At 43.7% G+C, this 17,832-nt stretch overlaps 1 protein-coding gene across 1 annotated transcript in view; it reads right to left on the reverse strand.

Moving 5' to 3' along the window:
* Positions 1-5,151: 5,151 nt before the first annotated feature.
* The window catches only part of MOCS1 (molybdenum cofactor synthesis 1), a 29,649-nt gene continuing 16,968 nt past the window's right edge, over positions 5,152-17,832 (reverse strand). Inside the window, 7 exon segments of the mRNA XM_033144589.1 lie at positions 5,152-5,237; positions 11,204-11,266; positions 12,351-12,470; positions 13,831-13,954; positions 15,374-15,479; positions 15,775-15,890; positions 16,181-16,242. Coding sequence (XP_033000480.1) covers positions 11,211-11,266; positions 12,351-12,470; positions 13,831-13,954; positions 15,374-15,479; positions 15,775-15,890; positions 16,181-16,242 — 584 coding nt within the window. The 3' untranslated portion in view covers positions 5,152-5,237; positions 11,204-11,210.

The raw sequence follows: 17,832 nt of genomic DNA on the forward strand, positions 1-17,832 counted from the left end.
ATAAAATGTGCCCCTTATCCAAACCCAAATCCAACATTCTCACCACTAACACAGGGTATTTGTGTAGTCCTTTGTGTCTTTTGCTCGTTGCTGTGGGGTGGTTCTTCACATATCCCATTACTGCGCAAGTACGATACTTTTGACTGCGTGTCAAGAACATTTCTGAACCACTGGAAGGTTTGTCCAGGCACTTGCCTTTCTGTGCCAGCAGGACTCTTACAGCTTTGCCTGAATTCTCTGTGAACTCAAAAGTACAGAGGCTCTGGCAGCATTCCGCCTTTTCCATTGACCACAACTGGGAGTAGATTTGGGCAGAACGGAGTCTCTCAAATTGCCAGCCAGAATAGGAGACACGAGACTTTGTGGGTAGCAAGAGTTATCACCTCTCCACAGTCATGTTCATTCGGTAAAACTCTGCGGACACCCTCCCCTTTCCCCTCGTCGATCTGTGCCAACAACCAATGCCACACACAGTTACAACTTCTAATATTTCTGTTGAGTACCATGACTTGGCTGCAGAGCCACAGATTATTGAAGCTTAAATCTTGAGGGGAAGCAGGGTTGTTTGCTTTCCTGAAGTAAAGGACATTGGCCTGGAGGTCTGTAAAAGGAAACCAGGGCACTCTGTCCAAAACATTAGCAAAAACAGCACATACTTTCAGGATAAAAAAAAAAAATGTGCCATTCATGTAAAACACTCAAGGAATAATCTGGCCATTTACCCAGTCTGGTTTTACTCAGCCATACCACCAGAGATCTCAGAAAAACACAACAGCTTATCCTGTTAATTAATCAACAATGCTAAAATTAATCTGTAATTTTGTTTACCGCGTGGCGTCAGCAGCTGCCCTCGGAATCTTGACGCCCCTAATCCAACCGTCCTTAACCCCTGAAAAAGGAGGAGAAAGCTACTTCAGAATCAAACAAGAATAACTGTCATAGATATTGGAACATTAGTATATAGATCATTTCACTTCTTTTGTGTCTTGCTCTTCCTCTTGCTATAATTAGCACAACACAAATATTACCAGCCCTTTTCTTATTCCCTAGAACTAGTAACACATTGCTTAGAGAAGTCTGCAGAAATCTGGGATAAGCACTTTTCAAATTACAATTTCTGCCCTCACCATCCCTTCTTAACCCTGTTAGGCTCCTCCTTGTGCTTTTCCATGCATCCCACAAATTTAATTGCTGGTATTTTATCAAGTCCCAAGTCAACTATCCAAGCTCACCCATTTGAACACCTATTGTTAATGAACCCTCCCCTTATGTCATCAATCCCCCTTTCATGTTTATTTTGCCTGGTTGTAGACATCAAGCCTAATGGAAAAGAAGATAGTTCTGGTTTATTGTGGACATGGTATAGTACGTTTTGAAACAATGAAATTAGGCATGGTGTGAAGAAAGCACATAGGGAGAATTTTCCCACCCTTTCTCATAATCCTAGGATCCAATGATGCTGAATTGTGGGAGATTCAGGCCAGACAAAAGGAAGTACTTCTTCACACAGCATATAGTTCAGATATGGAATTTGACATCACAAGATGTACAGGTAGTGAGCGCCACCAACAATGAATAGGGTATTAATAGCTAGCAGGCATGATGGCTATATATTACCTTCTGTAACAGAGGCAGCATGTTTCTGAACACCAGTTGCTGGGAAGTAACAGAAGAACTCCATTGCTCACAGTACGCTTGTGGGCTTCCCCCAGACACATTTGGCTGGCCACTGAACTAGATGGACTTTCGGTTGAATCTAACAGAGCTGTTTGCATAAAAAAGTGATTGTAAGTTTAAACTTTCTTGTTTCTATGAAAATTCCCACTCATTCCAAATGACCCCTCCTCCATGTACAACATTTCATCCATAAAGAAAGTAGACAGATATCTGAATAATGAAGACCACATACTCTCATTGTTTGCAATTGTTATTTATTAAAAGTGTAGTAGAGCAATAAAATAAAATCTCAGTGCTTCAGTAAATCTGTGCGTAAATCATTATATCCCAAGTACACTGTTATCTAGAAAACATACCAAACTTGTATCCAAGAATCATATAGTGCTTGATTACGGCACACACAAAAATGTGCTTAACAACTCACTTTAAATATAAAATATAAAATGACCTCCTTTAAAAATGGATCAAAAAAGCCATTTTGCCAAACCCATAAGCATGAAGCCCCAATCTTTTCCCCTACAGACAAGCTTCGGGGGCAACTGTAACAAAACCACTTCTGGATACCCTGTTTTCAATTATTGGATAGTTTTTTGGAAAGTACTGGTAACACAAATGTATTCAGAACCAGCATTTGTAGCAAGTTTTCCATTCGTTGAGATAAAGTTAATTTCCAAGTCCTTTAAAAAGAAATCACGCCTATGCCTTTACAACTGGAAAGCGAAAACCCCCAAAATGTACACCTTACATATAGTTCCATTTTTAAAAAGAAAGAAACTCCTTCACACTTGGTAGGTGGGAGCTGTATTATTGTCTCGGTTTACTGTGTTATCTACATTAGCTCGCATGCCAAATATTGCCGAAGGTGCAAAAGTCACAGAGACACTCACATGGGAAACTTCTCTTTTGTTATCGACTTAAACTAGATTGGAGCAGTTTCCTAACATCCCTAGGCCTTCCAGCAATGCCTGGTATATCAGAAGACCCACCGGAAAACATCTTATATTACACAAGTCCCAGCTGTATTCCTGTGCTTATTCTTTTCATAGGGATATGTATAGGAGGCATTTCTGATGGATGTGGCAGATTTTTGATGTTGTAAGACCCCATCCAAGGAAGGCATTTATTTTATGGTGCGGCAATCTTAGGCCAAAGAATGCAATTTCAAATGTCAAATGAGATTCCTGACACAATCTGAAAACGATAAGCAGGTACATTGCAGGACTGAAACAAATTTTCATATATCCTCAGAACAACAAAGAAAGAAAGAAAGAGGGGAAACCCAGCAGAAGTATTAAAAATGCAAAGCCAAGCTTATATTCTGTAAGTTTTTAAAATGTCACTTCTGAAGTTTAATTGTCAAGGAGTTCGCAAAAAATAAAAATAAACAGGATGATCATTGCTTTTCCTAAAGGCAAAAATGTGCACGCACTGCTCTGCACACATGAGAGGGGGGCATGTGGTGAAGTTGGGGGTCAGTATGTGTAAGAAGGATGCATTTAAACATTAAGTCCTGCTGATGAAATTTTACAGCCAAGAATGCTCAGAATGAGCTTTCCCAATTCAAGACACTTGGGTTTGCCCTAAAAATCCTTACATCCTAACACCATCATTAACTCTATGTGGGGGAATTGGAAGACATTGTTTCCCTATATTTGTTGCCATTTTAGTGTGCTACTCACATAGGATTCCATCATCTTGAACGCTACCTTGAAGAGCCTGGGGAATTTGGTGATCCAGCAGGTTCTATAGAAACAGGATGGAAATGTTTTGGAGTGGAGACAGAAATGTAGCCCAGTGACTGGTTTCGGCACAAAGGAGTGTGTATCCCAAAATTGTATTCCTTCCAGTATCTTCCAGAAAAGAAACAAGCCTATAGCTTCAAAAAAAATTTTTTGATGAAGGGAGACCTATTTCCAGAACATTTAATGATTGGAAGATAAATGGTAGCCGTGTTCGGCACAATTCTGTTGTGAGAATTAAAATGCCCCATTAACATTCAACACCACTGGAAGCAAGAGTCTCACAGCATTACTGGGACTAATTTGAGCATTTAGCATCAGTTTTCTCAGTTGACAAACACCTGATTTCCATTTTCAAGGATGAAATGTAGCCTATTCTCACCGTACCGAAGCATTATTTGGCCGAAGTGGTAAAAAATAGTATATGTTTTCCAGTGTTAGGCCCAAGTACTAAAAATCATTGTTCACTTGCTTGAAAATTCTAATCACCTTTTTTCTTTTTGGTCTCTGCCTGAATTCCTAGTTCTGGATCAAATTATTCTACACCAGTGGAAAACTATTATGCACATATTTTAGTGCTGGTGCCAAAAGATGGAAAGCCATGAATAGTGGGGACTGTAGCCTTCTACACTGAGAATAATTAAGCTGCTCAGTACAGCTACACTTCAGCAAGCCAAATAAACCCTAGGAAGATGAGAACTTCAACACTACTGCCAAGGAGCCCATTTACTACATAGGCAGGCAAATGAGATGAACGATGTCTGTTTCATACAGGTAAGTCAAGTCATTAAAACAGCTGCCAGTCCACTGGCAAGAATGATCGATAACTGAAGTTGTGCTTTGTAATTCCCAGCAGCTAGATCTCCACTTCCTAGTATGCGATGGTGCTGCCTTTGATGACCAGCAAGTGATGCATTGGTTTGAAAACTTTAGACCTATGTTAGCCTCTCTGGAAGTCTCCTCTTTGCCCTCCTTTCTTGCTGAGCAGTTTCACCTCCTCAATGACCATGTCACGAGTAACTGCTTTGCACATATCATAGACGGTCAAGGCAGCTAGGCTGGCAGCAGTCAAGGCTTCCATTTCCACACCGGTTTTCCCATAGGTGCGGCACAGAGCCTGAATCACCACTGCATGCCTCCTCTCATCTAGACTCAGGGAGACATCCACCAGACTCAGTGGGACGTTGTGGCACAGTGGAATCAACTGGCTGGTCAGCTTGGCTCCCTGAATCCCAGCTATCTGGGCAACTGCTAGCACATCCCCCTTTTTCATTTGGTTCTGTTGCACCAAGGCAAATGCTTTATCACCCAGAAGGACCACAGCACTGGCCACTGCAGTCCGTTCAGAATCGGGCTTCCTGCCCACATCCACCATGGAGGCACGGCCCTCCTGGTCAATGTGGGTTAGACGATCTGAGGCACTAAGAAATTGGCCGCTGGGAAGAGGTCCCTGGTTCTTCTCCTCTGCTTCGCTCCTGGTCACCCCAGAGTGAATGCCTCTAATCATGTGAAAAGCCTGCTGAGGGAGAGAAGTTCCTGTCCTAAGGCACTTTGCTGCCAAAGTTGAGCTCAAGTTCTTTTGGCAAAAGCAATGGCTGCGGAGCTGAGCTTGCAGAATTCCTGCTGCAAGCTGTCCTGTTGAACAAGTTCCTGGCAAAGCATGATGTCCTATAAAGACATTTTTCTGGAATGTCTTCCCCATCTGTTTGTATAAACTTGCTCTTGGAGTCAGCCAGTGGCCAGTTCTGTGGCTCCCGTCATTTAAACAAGTTCGGTCCTGCAGGGCATCTTGGAGCAGTGGGAACGACCATGATGCTGCCTCTAGGGAAATAAAAAAACACAGGGTTGTTAAGTTTGTTGGATGAGAGAAGCTACTAGGAATTTTACAAAGAATTCTATAACCCCCACAAATGAGAGAGAGAGAGAGAGAGGAGAGAGAGAAGAAGAAAAATGAATACCCATCTAGATAATGAAATTTACTTAATTTGCCAGGCCAGTTATCAGTTATTAGAAAGCAGCTGCTTTCAGGTACATGAAACTGAGTAGGTGTGTGCTGGCCTGCAGGGCACTGGAAGCAGCTGAGGCTCAAACTGAAGAAATCCACCAATCCGGAAAGCCAAATTCTATCACAGAGCAGAATTATACTCCATGAGTGTTCTGCTCCAACATGGTAGCATTGTGCAGAAACCTGTTCGATTTCTCAAAAGTTTTCTTCCCCCACAAAATGGGCTTCCATTTTAAGGCCTCGTTTGATGGCTGCTTTAGAGTTGTGAGTGCAGGGTTGAGCAGACTTTATTATTGTGAGGTGGATGAAGGAGCTGTGTTTTCTTTCCACTACTCCAGCACCCTGCAGTCTCCCTGGTTGCCAGCACTTCCTCATCTGAAAAAGCTCCACGGCAGGAGTTACCTACCTGGGCTTCAGCTGAAGTGCAGGCAGCTGGGCAGGCTGGTGTGTTTGCTGCTTCTATTTACAAGGGAATCCTTGACCACTTAAAAAATATTATTTTCATACCAATTCTTTAAAAGTAAAAATGGTTCACTTTTTAAAAAAGTTAATGAATGGTTGTCAGGGGGATGGGAGATAGCCTCTTTGTCCTTCTACATTTACAGGAAAGATCAGCTGCTGATGTCAAAGTTTTCAGGAAACACAGGCACATGTGAACGCTGCAGAAGGCAGATAATCAGAGCTGACTTGCAGAATGAAAAGACACCCACAAAATCCCTCAGTCCAGCAAAACCCCCGTACCCCCACCCATCAGAATTTCACCCACATTTTCCCTCCTCTTTGATAATTTTCAAATGCACTTTCTTTTATGATCACTTGACAAGAGAATGATTGGGGGGGGGGTGGAAGAAATTTTCAGCACAGGGCTAAATTATGGCTACTAAAGCCATTCTGAAAAGCTAGTAGTTTATTCCCTATTCTAGAATCATCTAACGGAACACAAGAAGTGTGGAAAGAAATGCTGACTCGTGGAATACTAGTGAGAATCTGCAGTGCAAGAATGAACAGGAACTAAATGGGTCTGTGGGGAAGGATGGAGCATGCAGAATGACATGCTCCAGTTTCTGTCTCTAAAAAGCTCCACATATATCAAATCTCAAGCAGATAATGGTGCCATTTTAAAACAATTTTCTTCATGGTCACAAGGGCTATCAGCATATTTAAAAAAGAATAAGTATGAGCATCCATGAAGAATCTAAAGGGTGCACTGGATTGTGAATAAGAGGCCAGCTTCTAATTTGTGCATGAACTCATGCACAAAACTAAGACTCCACTACTAAGCTTCAGCACACTGCAACTGAAAGGCAGAGAGCACCTTTCCCTGTACCCAGCCATTTGAATGCACCCAAAAACGCTTTTGACTTTGTCTGAATAGCAATTGCAGCCCTCGAGAAACATACAGGAGGGCAACCAGATGGCGAGAGGTCTAGAAACCAAGGTCCATGATGAATGATTGAAAAATCTGGGCATGTTTAGCCTGGAGGAGAGAAGGCTAACAGGAAACATGATAGCTGCACTCAAATGTCAAGAGGACTTGCCACTTAAAAGATGGAGCAGACTTGTTCTCTATTTCACACATCCAGAGGGCAATTATGGAACTAGCAGATGAAAATTGCAGGGAAGGGATCTCCTGCTAAACATTAGGAGATGCTTCCCAATGGCAAGAACCTAGAGAGGTGATGGGCTCCCCACTGGACATACTCCAGCAGAGGCTCCGTGTCTGGCAAAGTTTCTGTAGTTGCAAGATTCCTGCCCTGAGCAAGGGCTTGACCCAACAATCTCAAATATCCCTTCTAAAATTGTTTGAGAAGCAGCTTGCTTGACGGCTAGAAGGCTGGTGGCCTGGGGTGGGAAAGCTATCTGTGTAGCCCTCTATACTGTAGCCCACATAAATATATTCACCTACAACAGTGATGGCCAAACTTGGCCCTCCAGCTGTTTTGAGACTACAATTCCCATCATCCCTGACCACTGGTCCCGTTAACTAGGGATGATGGGAGTTGTAGTCCAAAAGCAGCTGGAGGGCCATGTTTGGCCATCACTGACCTACAATCACTCACGAGGCAGCTAGTTTCATGGTCATGCATATGTTTAGGAACATAGGAAGCTGCCTCATGTTCACTCAATCGGTCCATCAAGTTCAATACTCTCTACACTGATTGACACCAGCTATCCAGGTTTTCAGGCAGGGGACATTAGCAGCTGTACCTGGAGACACCAAGGAACCAGGGATTTTCTGCAAGCAAAGCTGATATCTATCCCGGAGCTACAGACCTTCCCCCAAACACACCCTTGGGATTCAGAAAGCGAGATGCCACGCTGTCAAGCTCGAAGCCGTGTCTCATTAAACTGAGCTAAGAGTAAGTACGATGAATTGTGGTGCCGTCATAGGCTTTTTACAGTACACTACTCCTGATGCAAAGCCATTGCCTGCTCCTTCTTCCAAGTCCCGAGAATGGGAAAGGAAGCTGCAACATAGACTTACTCCTTTTGGAGCAGTAGCCCAAACTTTAAGCGACTACAATAAAAAGGAGTCACTTGCTGTTGCCAGCTCTCGCTGTGTTAACAACAGACACGTCATGTTTGGAGCTTTGCTGCGGCAAGCTCAGATTCCCTTGCTGACACGCGTTACCTTTGCTCTGGCTGGGAGCTTTGCCAGGTTCAGTTCCAAGTCCACTGGGAACCAGCCCTCTCTGCCCTTCTCATTAATCCCTTGGCTGTGGCAATTCCAGTGTCCAGTGCCAAGGACCAAGTCAAAAGGAGCCTGTTAAACATAATGGCAGCAATTCTTTTATGAGCAAGGGAGGGAGATGGGGGGGGGGGAGAGATGTAAAGCAGTAGCCAAAGCTCTTTTTAATGATGTGTACCTTTAAGAAGTCTCAGCACATGCTTTTTTTCCTGCTTCCCTGGGAAGCTTCTGTTCCCCCAGCAGTCCTATTTCATTTCCAGCAGCAGAGCGATGAGGCAAGGCTTGGTGCAGTTCAGCTCACAGACCAGCTATGTCTTTAAGATGAATCCTTACAAAGGATTCAACGTCTTTTCATATAAGAGAATGTGTCCCTTCTTTTAGAAACGCTGGAGCACTCAGGAGGCTCTAATTCTGGGCTGCAAAAACACACTCCTGCAGCGCAACTGCCTTCCACCAGGAAGCTCATATTGCAAGTAATGCACCACTTTTTAACATGTTTGGTCCAACAGTGCAGGGCTTGATGTTTCAAAAAAGACTGGCACCATTTTCCTCACCATGGATTTACAGCCAGTTGCCCCACAAATAAATAACGATGGGTGTATTCTTAGCCGGTTCCCCTGGACTGCAAATTCTCTGCAAGATTCTGAATATCACTTCCTCCTCTCCCAACACAAGACAAATTAATTCAGAAGAAGAGGTTCCAAATACATTTTGGAATGTTGCCAGCCAAAGAGGTTGGGGTGTGTGTGTGTTAAAATTTCATCATGGTTGCCTAACCAGGGACCAAGAATGCTGAAAAAGTGATGGAAGATGCCTGCCACATGCTCAAATGATCTGTGGGAATTTCCTATAGGTGACGTGAGTAGGCAGTGCTATGGGAGTGGGGAAGTGGTTTTCATCCAAGGGCTGCATCCCTTCATAGGCAGCTGGCTGGAGAGGGCATGCCCGGGGTGTGTGTGTGCAAAGGCAAAGGTGGGCGGAGCTATGGATCAGTTACAGGTGGGTAGCCGTGTTGGTCTGCCATAGTCAAAACAAAATCGAAAATTCTTTCTAGTAGCACCTTAGAGACCAACTGAGTTTGTTCCTGGTATGAGCTTTCGTGTGCATGCACACTTCTTCAGATAGCTGAAGAAGAAGTATCTGAAGAAGTGTGCATGCACACGAAAGCTCATACCAGGAACAAACTCAGTTGGTCTCTAAGGAGCTATGGATGTGATGCTTGCTTTTCTACAGTAGTCTACATTCCAGCCATGAAGAGCCAGAACTCACTCTCTCTCTCTCTCTCTCTCTCTCTCTCTCTCTCTCTCTCTCACACCCACACACCCACACACACCCACACCCTCTCTCTATCCAGATAAATAAGAGGCATCCTCACATTTCAAGGACACATTAAAGGAGATTGCAAGGCAGGGACCATGAGTGGGGAATGGCCTGAGGAGAGTCCCAAGGGCCAGACAAAGAGACCTGCAGTCCAGGATACTCATAACAGCAGGGGGGGGGGGAATGGGGAAATATTACTTAGGTGCCACTTGCAACCAAATACCAGGTGGAATTTGAAGGGGAAATCCTGCCCTTCTCCATAGGTCTGGGACTAAATGTGAGGTTAAGCAAACAATAGAGCCAGGCCTCCAACCATACTGGACTCTCTCCAGTTCACTTGCCAGCAAATCTATGCTATATGTGCACCCATGTTCTGGTTTTTTTCCAGATGGCCTCTTCAAATTTCAGACAGCTTGAAATATAGCGGCTAGCTTTCCATTTTATGTGACGGGAGAGGAGTTAGCCGCAATGGCTATCCTAGCAGTGGAAGGGGGGAGAAGCATTGCCCTAGTATTTTGCAAGGGATAAGGCACAGTGAATATACATTCTATCATGGGCCGGGGAGTGTGCTTCCAGGTCTGCCTGGTTACAACTGCATATACATGCAGGAAGAGGAAGAAGCATAACATACAGATTAGGGAAATGAGGGCTTAGAAAGACTATACTCTAGAATCCAGCGCTGCCAACTCAGTCCTCATTAACTCTATGCTGTATAGATTATACTTTGCTTTTTGCAATTGCCAAAATCCCCCAACCCCGCACACTCTCCTGCCAATGAGCCTACGTGAAGCAAGATGTCAAAGGGAAACAATGAGATCGCTTTTTTAAAAATCCTGTTAAAGCAGTGAAGGGAAGCGTGGAAATATGTTAAGGCAGCAGAGCAGCACAACTAATTCTTTACACAGCATTCAGTGGCAGTGGAGGCCACGTTCCCTCAACACCTCCTTGGTGTGTTCTCCAGCCGCTTCCTTCTGCCTGTTTACATGCTAGCCTGGCTTTCGGGGGAACCATGCAATCAGCCTGAAGTCCAAATTAGGAGGCCCTTCTAGTCATTCTCCATATACCTCGGCTAGCCTGCATGTCATGACAAAGCTGGCTCAACTCTGGTCACAGAAACCAGACTGTTTGTACAGAGAATGCCAGTGGTTAGATTTCCCGAGATGCCGAATGCACGCTTGACAGACTCAATCCAGTTCTTAGCTGCGTAAACAGACTGTAGGCAGCCTGCCTGCCATTCCAAAGCCAGCTAGAGGGGTCCCATCTTTGCATTGAGCTTCCTTCGCTCTCCCCAAAACGTCTTGTTGAATTACAAGCAAGTCCCCAAACCTATTTCAATAGAGCGCCAGTGGGATGAGTACTGGCTTACCACATAGTTCTCCCATGCTGTGGAAGTGCTAGTAGCTAATTGTTCCCGTTCCCAAGTTACCCAAATCCCAACTATGTAATTCTGGCAATGCGCCCAATTTTAAAGAGGCCGATAAGAACACAGAGAGAATGAGGCACCCCTTCACTATAAACTGCTTACCTACAGGCTATGGAGGAAAAAGACAGGCAGCTCATAAACCCCCATGAGCATGAATAAACAAGCTGTACACTCAGCAAAAGGTGGAAGTGAATGGCCAAGGAGATGGCGAGTGTTTTTGCCAAGCAACATGCGATTTCTCATTGTGAGCTGTTTTTAAAAATTCAAACACACTCAGCCTAGGAAAAGACTGTTTTCTTTCCCCAAGGGGCAAATGTAAATACAGCATTGTGATATGGTTTATTACGTACTGATTGGTCACCCACCAATGAGGATCATTGGCCTGTTCTTCATCTGGGAAATGTTGAACATGCCTGGGGGAAAATAAAGGAGAGATAGGCAAGAATCAGAGGGTGCTGAGGATTTTAAGTCACATTGGCTTTGCGTTGTAAATGGAAACAGTACTTGTAAAGTGCAAGGAATAGCATAGATGTTTGCACTCAAGACATCTAGTTAGCCAGTCCCGATAAGGAAAAAGTATTCAGAAGCACAGAGGTGAAGAATTCATCCCAAGAAATGGGCTTCTTTAACATCCTTTAACTGAAAAAGGAAACAGTCTGAACCTCCTGAAGCAGAACTGCTGTTAAACAGTTCGCATGGGAAATGGGCAGCCAGGTTCCTGTAGCAAACTAGTGGAGAAGGATTGGGTGAGAAGGTAGAATGGCACAACAGGACCTGAAATGGCAGGGCTCTAGGAAAGCCAGGCATGTGCCTCAGAATTATCAATGTTTCCCTACAGAGGTTCACCTTCGACCTCAAAAACAAATATAATAAGGTTTGGGTCTTCTGGCGGCAGAATTCTGGATGGTTCCAAAGGCTCTGGTGTCATCTCTTTGACAATAAGGCTAATTTATAAAAGGCATGAAGGTGTAGAAACCTTTGCTAAGAAAGGAAAATGGACCCCCTATTCCTGGTTAAATAGAGGCCACATACTGTTTCTTTTGACTCTGCCTGCCTACCACTCCAGGCTTCCAGATCCCTGGGTCAACAGTAGCATTTATTTGCCACCTACTAGGCAAATCGAGCAACTAAAACACAGGAAAATTCCTGAATACACATTTGCAACAACTGAAACTTTCACACTGTCACAACATAACCAGCTGTATTTGTGTTGCTATGTGGGACTAAAAATTAGGTGGAAAATGTGTGACCAGGTAAATAATGTGACCAGCAGCCGCTTAAGATGCACATAACACTTTCAGCATAAAACAGGATCCTCTCATGCTAAAAAAAATATTGGTAGGACTGCAGGACAGACAGAAATAGATGGAGAGATAGATAAAAATCCTATGGTCATAATTTTATTAGGCACCATGGCAGTGCATTGCTCTTAAATGAAGTGCACAATGCAGCCTATACTACTTGGGGGTGGGGGGGGGGAATCGTAAAACGAAATACCTGCATGTTGTTTCTTTTTCCTGCCAACAGCTGCCCCAATGATTTGAACCAATTCTTCTTCTGTGGCGTTAGATCGTAAGTGATCTCGCAAGGACACTTCTGCATTTCCAAAAGGCACACCTGTAAAAAAAAGATGAGAGGAGAGAGAATCATATACCGGTAACCCTGTTTGCCTGGATGCATCAACTTTGATGGCATGAAAACATCCTCAAAAGGTTTTTATCTCCAGATCAGTCTTTAATTATACTCTGCCCAAAAGTGAATCAGCCCCCATGTGGGGCTTGGTAGTCAAGGGGACATTTGAAGGCAATAGCCATCACTTTTTCAACTGCAGAAAATTTTGAAGGGCAGGGATCAGGAAGCAAGGCTGTCACCACTGGGTGGGAAGTGCCAATATTTAATTGAAAGCTAATTTAAAAAAAAAACAAAACACAACATGGCAGGAAGCATAACGTGGCAGGAAGCGTTCTTCCTCCTAGACCCACCCCCATCCCCACCCCCAATTCAGTCTGTGAAACACATGTCTGATTTGACAGATCAATGAAACTGGATACTGGCAAAGAGAAAACCCACACCCTCCCAGTCACATTACCGAGAGTAGCATTCCTGCTGCCAATTTGAGAGGATTTAACATAAAAAAGCTACACAATGTGTTTATCTTCACAGACTTCTCACCAATTAGTTTAACAGCTCAAATATGCTGCATTATGAAAACAAGGCAGTTTCTGCGACACCGAGAGCCAAGGAAAAAGACACAGTTGTTCTTTCCAACAGCAAAACAAAAATCTACAACAGGATCCAACAGGGACTGTTATTTGATTTACCGCGTGAGTCTAACTAGGCATCCAATGACTTCTGGTCCATTTTGGATGCAATGGCAACTTTGTGCGCACTTGATGCAGGTTATATACCGCATATACTCGAGTATAAGCCAAGTTTTTCAGCACATTTTTTGTGCTGAAAAAGCCGCCCTCGGCTTATACTCAAGTGAGGTGGGTGGCGGCAGGGGGAGGAGCGGCAAGAAAGGAGCACTTTCGGGCTGCTGCTCCTGCCATAGTCACCCACCTCTTGAAAGGGCAGGGATCGGAGCCGCGGTTGTGAGATAATGCTGCGCTGTGCCTCTCCCAAACGCAGCTATGATCCCTGCTCTTGTGAGCGGCGGCCGTGGGTGGGGGGAGCAGCCCGAAAGATCCCTTTCCAGCTGTTCCATCCTCCTCCTTCCCTGCTGCCACCGACAGCGGCAAAGATGGAGGGTAGGAGGAGAGAGCAGTGAGAAAGAGTACTTCCAACTGCTCTCTCCTCCTCCTCTGCCACGACACACACACGCATACCCAGCTTATACTCGAGTCAATAAGCTTCTCCGGATTTTTTGTAGTAAAATTAGGTGCCTCAGCTTATATTCGGTCAGCTTATACTCGAGTATATATGGTAATCATTGTTAGTAAGCACTCTAATGGCCCAGGTGAAGCTGGTGAATAACATCATGCTCCTACCTTCAAGTTTCCATCAGCTGTGATCCTCAGTCGATTGCAGGATCCACAGAAGTGTTCAGACATTGAGGTGATGAAGCTGACCTGTCCCTGAAAATGCGGCACCTTATATGCCTGTTGTGACGCAGCCATGGATTGAGAAAGAGAAAACAGAGAGAGAGTTGAAGCACATCTTCGTTGATATCTAACCTAAACTGGCTTCAGCAATGCCCTATTCCAGTTAATGAAAACTGGAGTAAGAGACGCAGCGGCGTAGCTAGCCGCTCAGGTGCTGGGTGCGGCATGCGCGTCCTGCAGTTGGGGGCGGGGCACACTGCATGGAGCCTCTCCACCGCCTCCCCGTCAGCTGTAGGGCAGCTGAGGAAGAGGTAGAGGGCAGACGCAAGTCCCACGCTGCCATTTAGGCAGCGTGGAGCCTGCAGGTTCCAAGCCACCACGTCACTCCAGGAGAGACGCGTGGCTCGGGCACACTGCAGGCCCCGGGTAAGTGCCGGCCTCCGCGGTGTGGCGCCCAGTGCCAGCCGCATTTCATTACATTTGTTGACTGAACTAAAAGTTTTATGAGCACAATTTTATTATTATTTTTTAAAACTCACATTTTTGTCATTTCTCACCCCCCCCCCAGTGATGACACCCAGGGTGGCCCGCACCCCCCTTCCTCCGCCACTGAAGAGATGAAGATACGGCACAGGCTAAATCCAAGGTAAGTTGCCATAAGGAAATCTTACCACAAACTGAAAAATTGTTCAGTACATATGTGTGAAACCAATGCTGAAAAATGAAAAACTCTCCATGGCTGTATCACTCTTTCACTATGTATGGCCACACATCTGATTAGGAGTAGCTGCCAGAATTACAGAGCGTCTTATCTTCGTCCCAACATTTCCCTATAAAATCTGGTTGTGCGAGTTTTGCCCCAATATGTGTGCAAACGGAAGATTCCACAACACATCGTTCGTGGCATTTCAGCAAAATGCGACGAGATGACGTTTACTTTAAAACTTGTTCAAGGAACAAGTTTTGGTGTAGAAAGTAACCATCTGTAGATCATGTATAACAACTGGACTTGGTCTATATTAGTCAAGTGTATAAATTCTGAAAAATCACAATTGGTCATGGATTCCATAATCTATGCACATGTAAAGGCAACAAAATACATGCATAAAACTCTCAATGTGTAGCAGACATCAACAAGAAAATGTTTTTTTCCCCCAGCAAACCTAGAAAGATTCTTATGTGAAATCCTTTGAGGTCATACTTCACAAATTGCAGCCTATGAAGCACTATTGCTATTAATAATTCTGATAGGATTTCTATTTTCTCCATGCTTGATTTCCACTTCTTAAAAGCATTTCACTTTCCTTCACTGCTACCTGGTTTTTCTGTATGTTTTAAGTATTTGAAAAATGGAAGCTAGTAACAAACCCCAAATACATAAAAATATAAAGACATAAACAGAATATGCAATTGTCACAGGATGATCTAAAAACAGATTACAAGTACTTTCCTTCACTTAAGTCATTGCTTAATCACCTTAGCAGTGCTAGAGGCTTCTTCACAAGGCACTTTTTCCAGTCCTGGCCACCTCTGCTTGATTGTATCGAGCATCTCCTTATAGCTCACATTTTCCTGAAGTTCACTTGTTGCCTAGAATGAGAGGAGAACCAATATTGCTGAGCAACGTGTGCGGCAGTGAGAGTGCAACAGAAGCTTATTTTGTGACGTGTTACTTTCTGTCTGGGATCACACAGAAAGTACAAATAAAGCATTCCCCGGAATTTTTGTTTGTCCCCTTTCAAACAAGAAAGCTCTCAGGCCACAGAAACTGCAGACATCTCCTCGGTCGACATCACCAACTTCTGGAGAAGTGGGAATTGCTCACTTCAGCACCATCCATTTTCTCAGCCAAAGTACAGCCAGGTTGGCTGAAATGCTCACCATCAAAGGGCATGTATTCTATGAAGCGCACATCCAGGGGCTGCTTCTCTGTCAGAGCCACAAAATCTACCAGCTCATCTTCATTAAGACCTCTCATAACTACACAGTTCACCTAGGAGGAAGGAAAAGCCAGCTGATTAAATTGAATATGTCCATGGCAACATCATGCACATCACAGAATAAGTGGAAATCAAGATAAAAGCTCAGAAGGATTATCACTGCAAAATAACATTTTCCCCATTACTTGTTTCTTTAATGAAAACCCTAAAGTTGGGTATTAAGAATTTATTTCAGAACTCAATTATCTGGATGGAGCCTCTACACTCAGTTGTGTTTCCCATTTTTTATTCAGCAACAGTGATACCAGCCACAAACATGTATCAAGAAGATAATAATTCTCACCTTAACAGGATCATACCCAAGTTCAGTGGCTTTTTGGATCCCCTCCATTACTTTATGGAAACCTAAAATAAAAACAAAAATCAGCTATGACACAGGATGGATAAAAATATATATTTTTTCTAAATGTAAACACACATGCAATGCACAAATTCGTGTATTTATACATACATTAAACACATAAGATACACACTCACACAAACATAGGTCTTCTTTCTTAAAATATAAACTGAATTTAATAAAAAAACCACATAAAGTCTGTCTTCTGACATTAAAAGTCCAATAATGGGAAACTATATGACTTTGATGTCAAGTGTAACATAAACTTCCCAACAGTCCACAATTTGTATTTTTGTGGCAGATTATGATTGTTATCTAACAGCAGAATCAGTTAATCTCCATCTCATAGGCCAAAGGCTGCTCTGCTCAATTAATAAACAGCCATTACTTCTGGCAAGTCTGGACAATGACCACACAAGGTAGAGGTAGGTAGCCGTGTTGGTCTGCCGTAGTCAAAACAAAATAAAAAAATTCCTTCCAGTAGCACCTTAGAGACGTAAGTTTGTTATTGGTATGAGCTTATATGGTGATAAACACTGAGGAGCTACTCTCAGGAACAAGAACCTTACGGAAAGGCTTAGAAACAGGTCAGGAAAGAAAGGGGTCATTTGTATGACTTTAGGAAAGTCATAAGACAATTCAGAACCAAGAGAACAAGTAATCGGAACACAAGCGATCAAGCGTTAAGACAATCACAAACTAACATCTAGGCAATTCATACCAGCTCACTTGTTTTCCTAATGGGCATGTCAGGGACGATCTGCAAAGAGATAGCCTGACATCTGAGCAGATCATTCCTCTGCAGAGAATAAGCTCAGTCAAGCTTCAAGCTTCCTTCCCAGACATTCCACTGAGAGTCAGAGGAAGGACCTAAGAGTAGTCCATTTGATCAGACCAGAGACCCATCAAGCCAAGCATCTTGTTCCTCACAGGAATCAAAACCAGATGCCTTTTGGGAAGCCCACAAACAGGGCATGAGGGAAGCAGCCCTCTCCTGCTGCTGCCCCCTCAGTGATCGGTATGTAGAGGCACGCCGCTTCTGATCCTGGAAGTAGCATATAGCCATTCTGGCTATCAGCCATAAAGACTTTTCTGTTTCAACTGAACGTGTTTAAAGCCTTTTTCAGAGTTTGTGGCCATCACTACATCTTGTTCATTTACAAAATGCTTGGATGAGGTCTGTCTCTGAGCTCAGCAGCCCCCCATCATCTTAATGCCTTGCATGTCCACAGAAGGCGTCATTGCTGACCAAACTATGAATCTCTGTCCAAAGCATTGGTTAAGTCACAACTGCCCTGGGCATTACACTGAATAGGGTGCACCACACTGGATTTGCAGATTTCCATGTTGGTTTTAGCAGACCTACACAACTGTGCAATACGATTTCTATCATTTGATACGTTATCATATGTAGGTAAAGGTCAGTCTCTCCCAACTCTGCAGAGATTCCCAAACATAGCACAATCCATATTTAGAAACGAAAAGGAAATGTACTAACATCTTGAACCTATTAAAGACACTTTTTATTGGATTTTTAAAAAAGTGTACGTTTGATTAAAGCGATATGGGGGCACCATCTAGTGGCTATGAAACCA

This window comes from Lacerta agilis, chromosome 3, assembly GCF_009819535.1.
Source record: "Lacerta agilis isolate rLacAgi1 chromosome 3, rLacAgi1.pri, whole genome shotgun sequence".
Lineage (NCBI taxonomy): Eukaryota > Metazoa > Chordata > Lepidosauria > Squamata > Lacertidae > Lacerta > Lacerta agilis.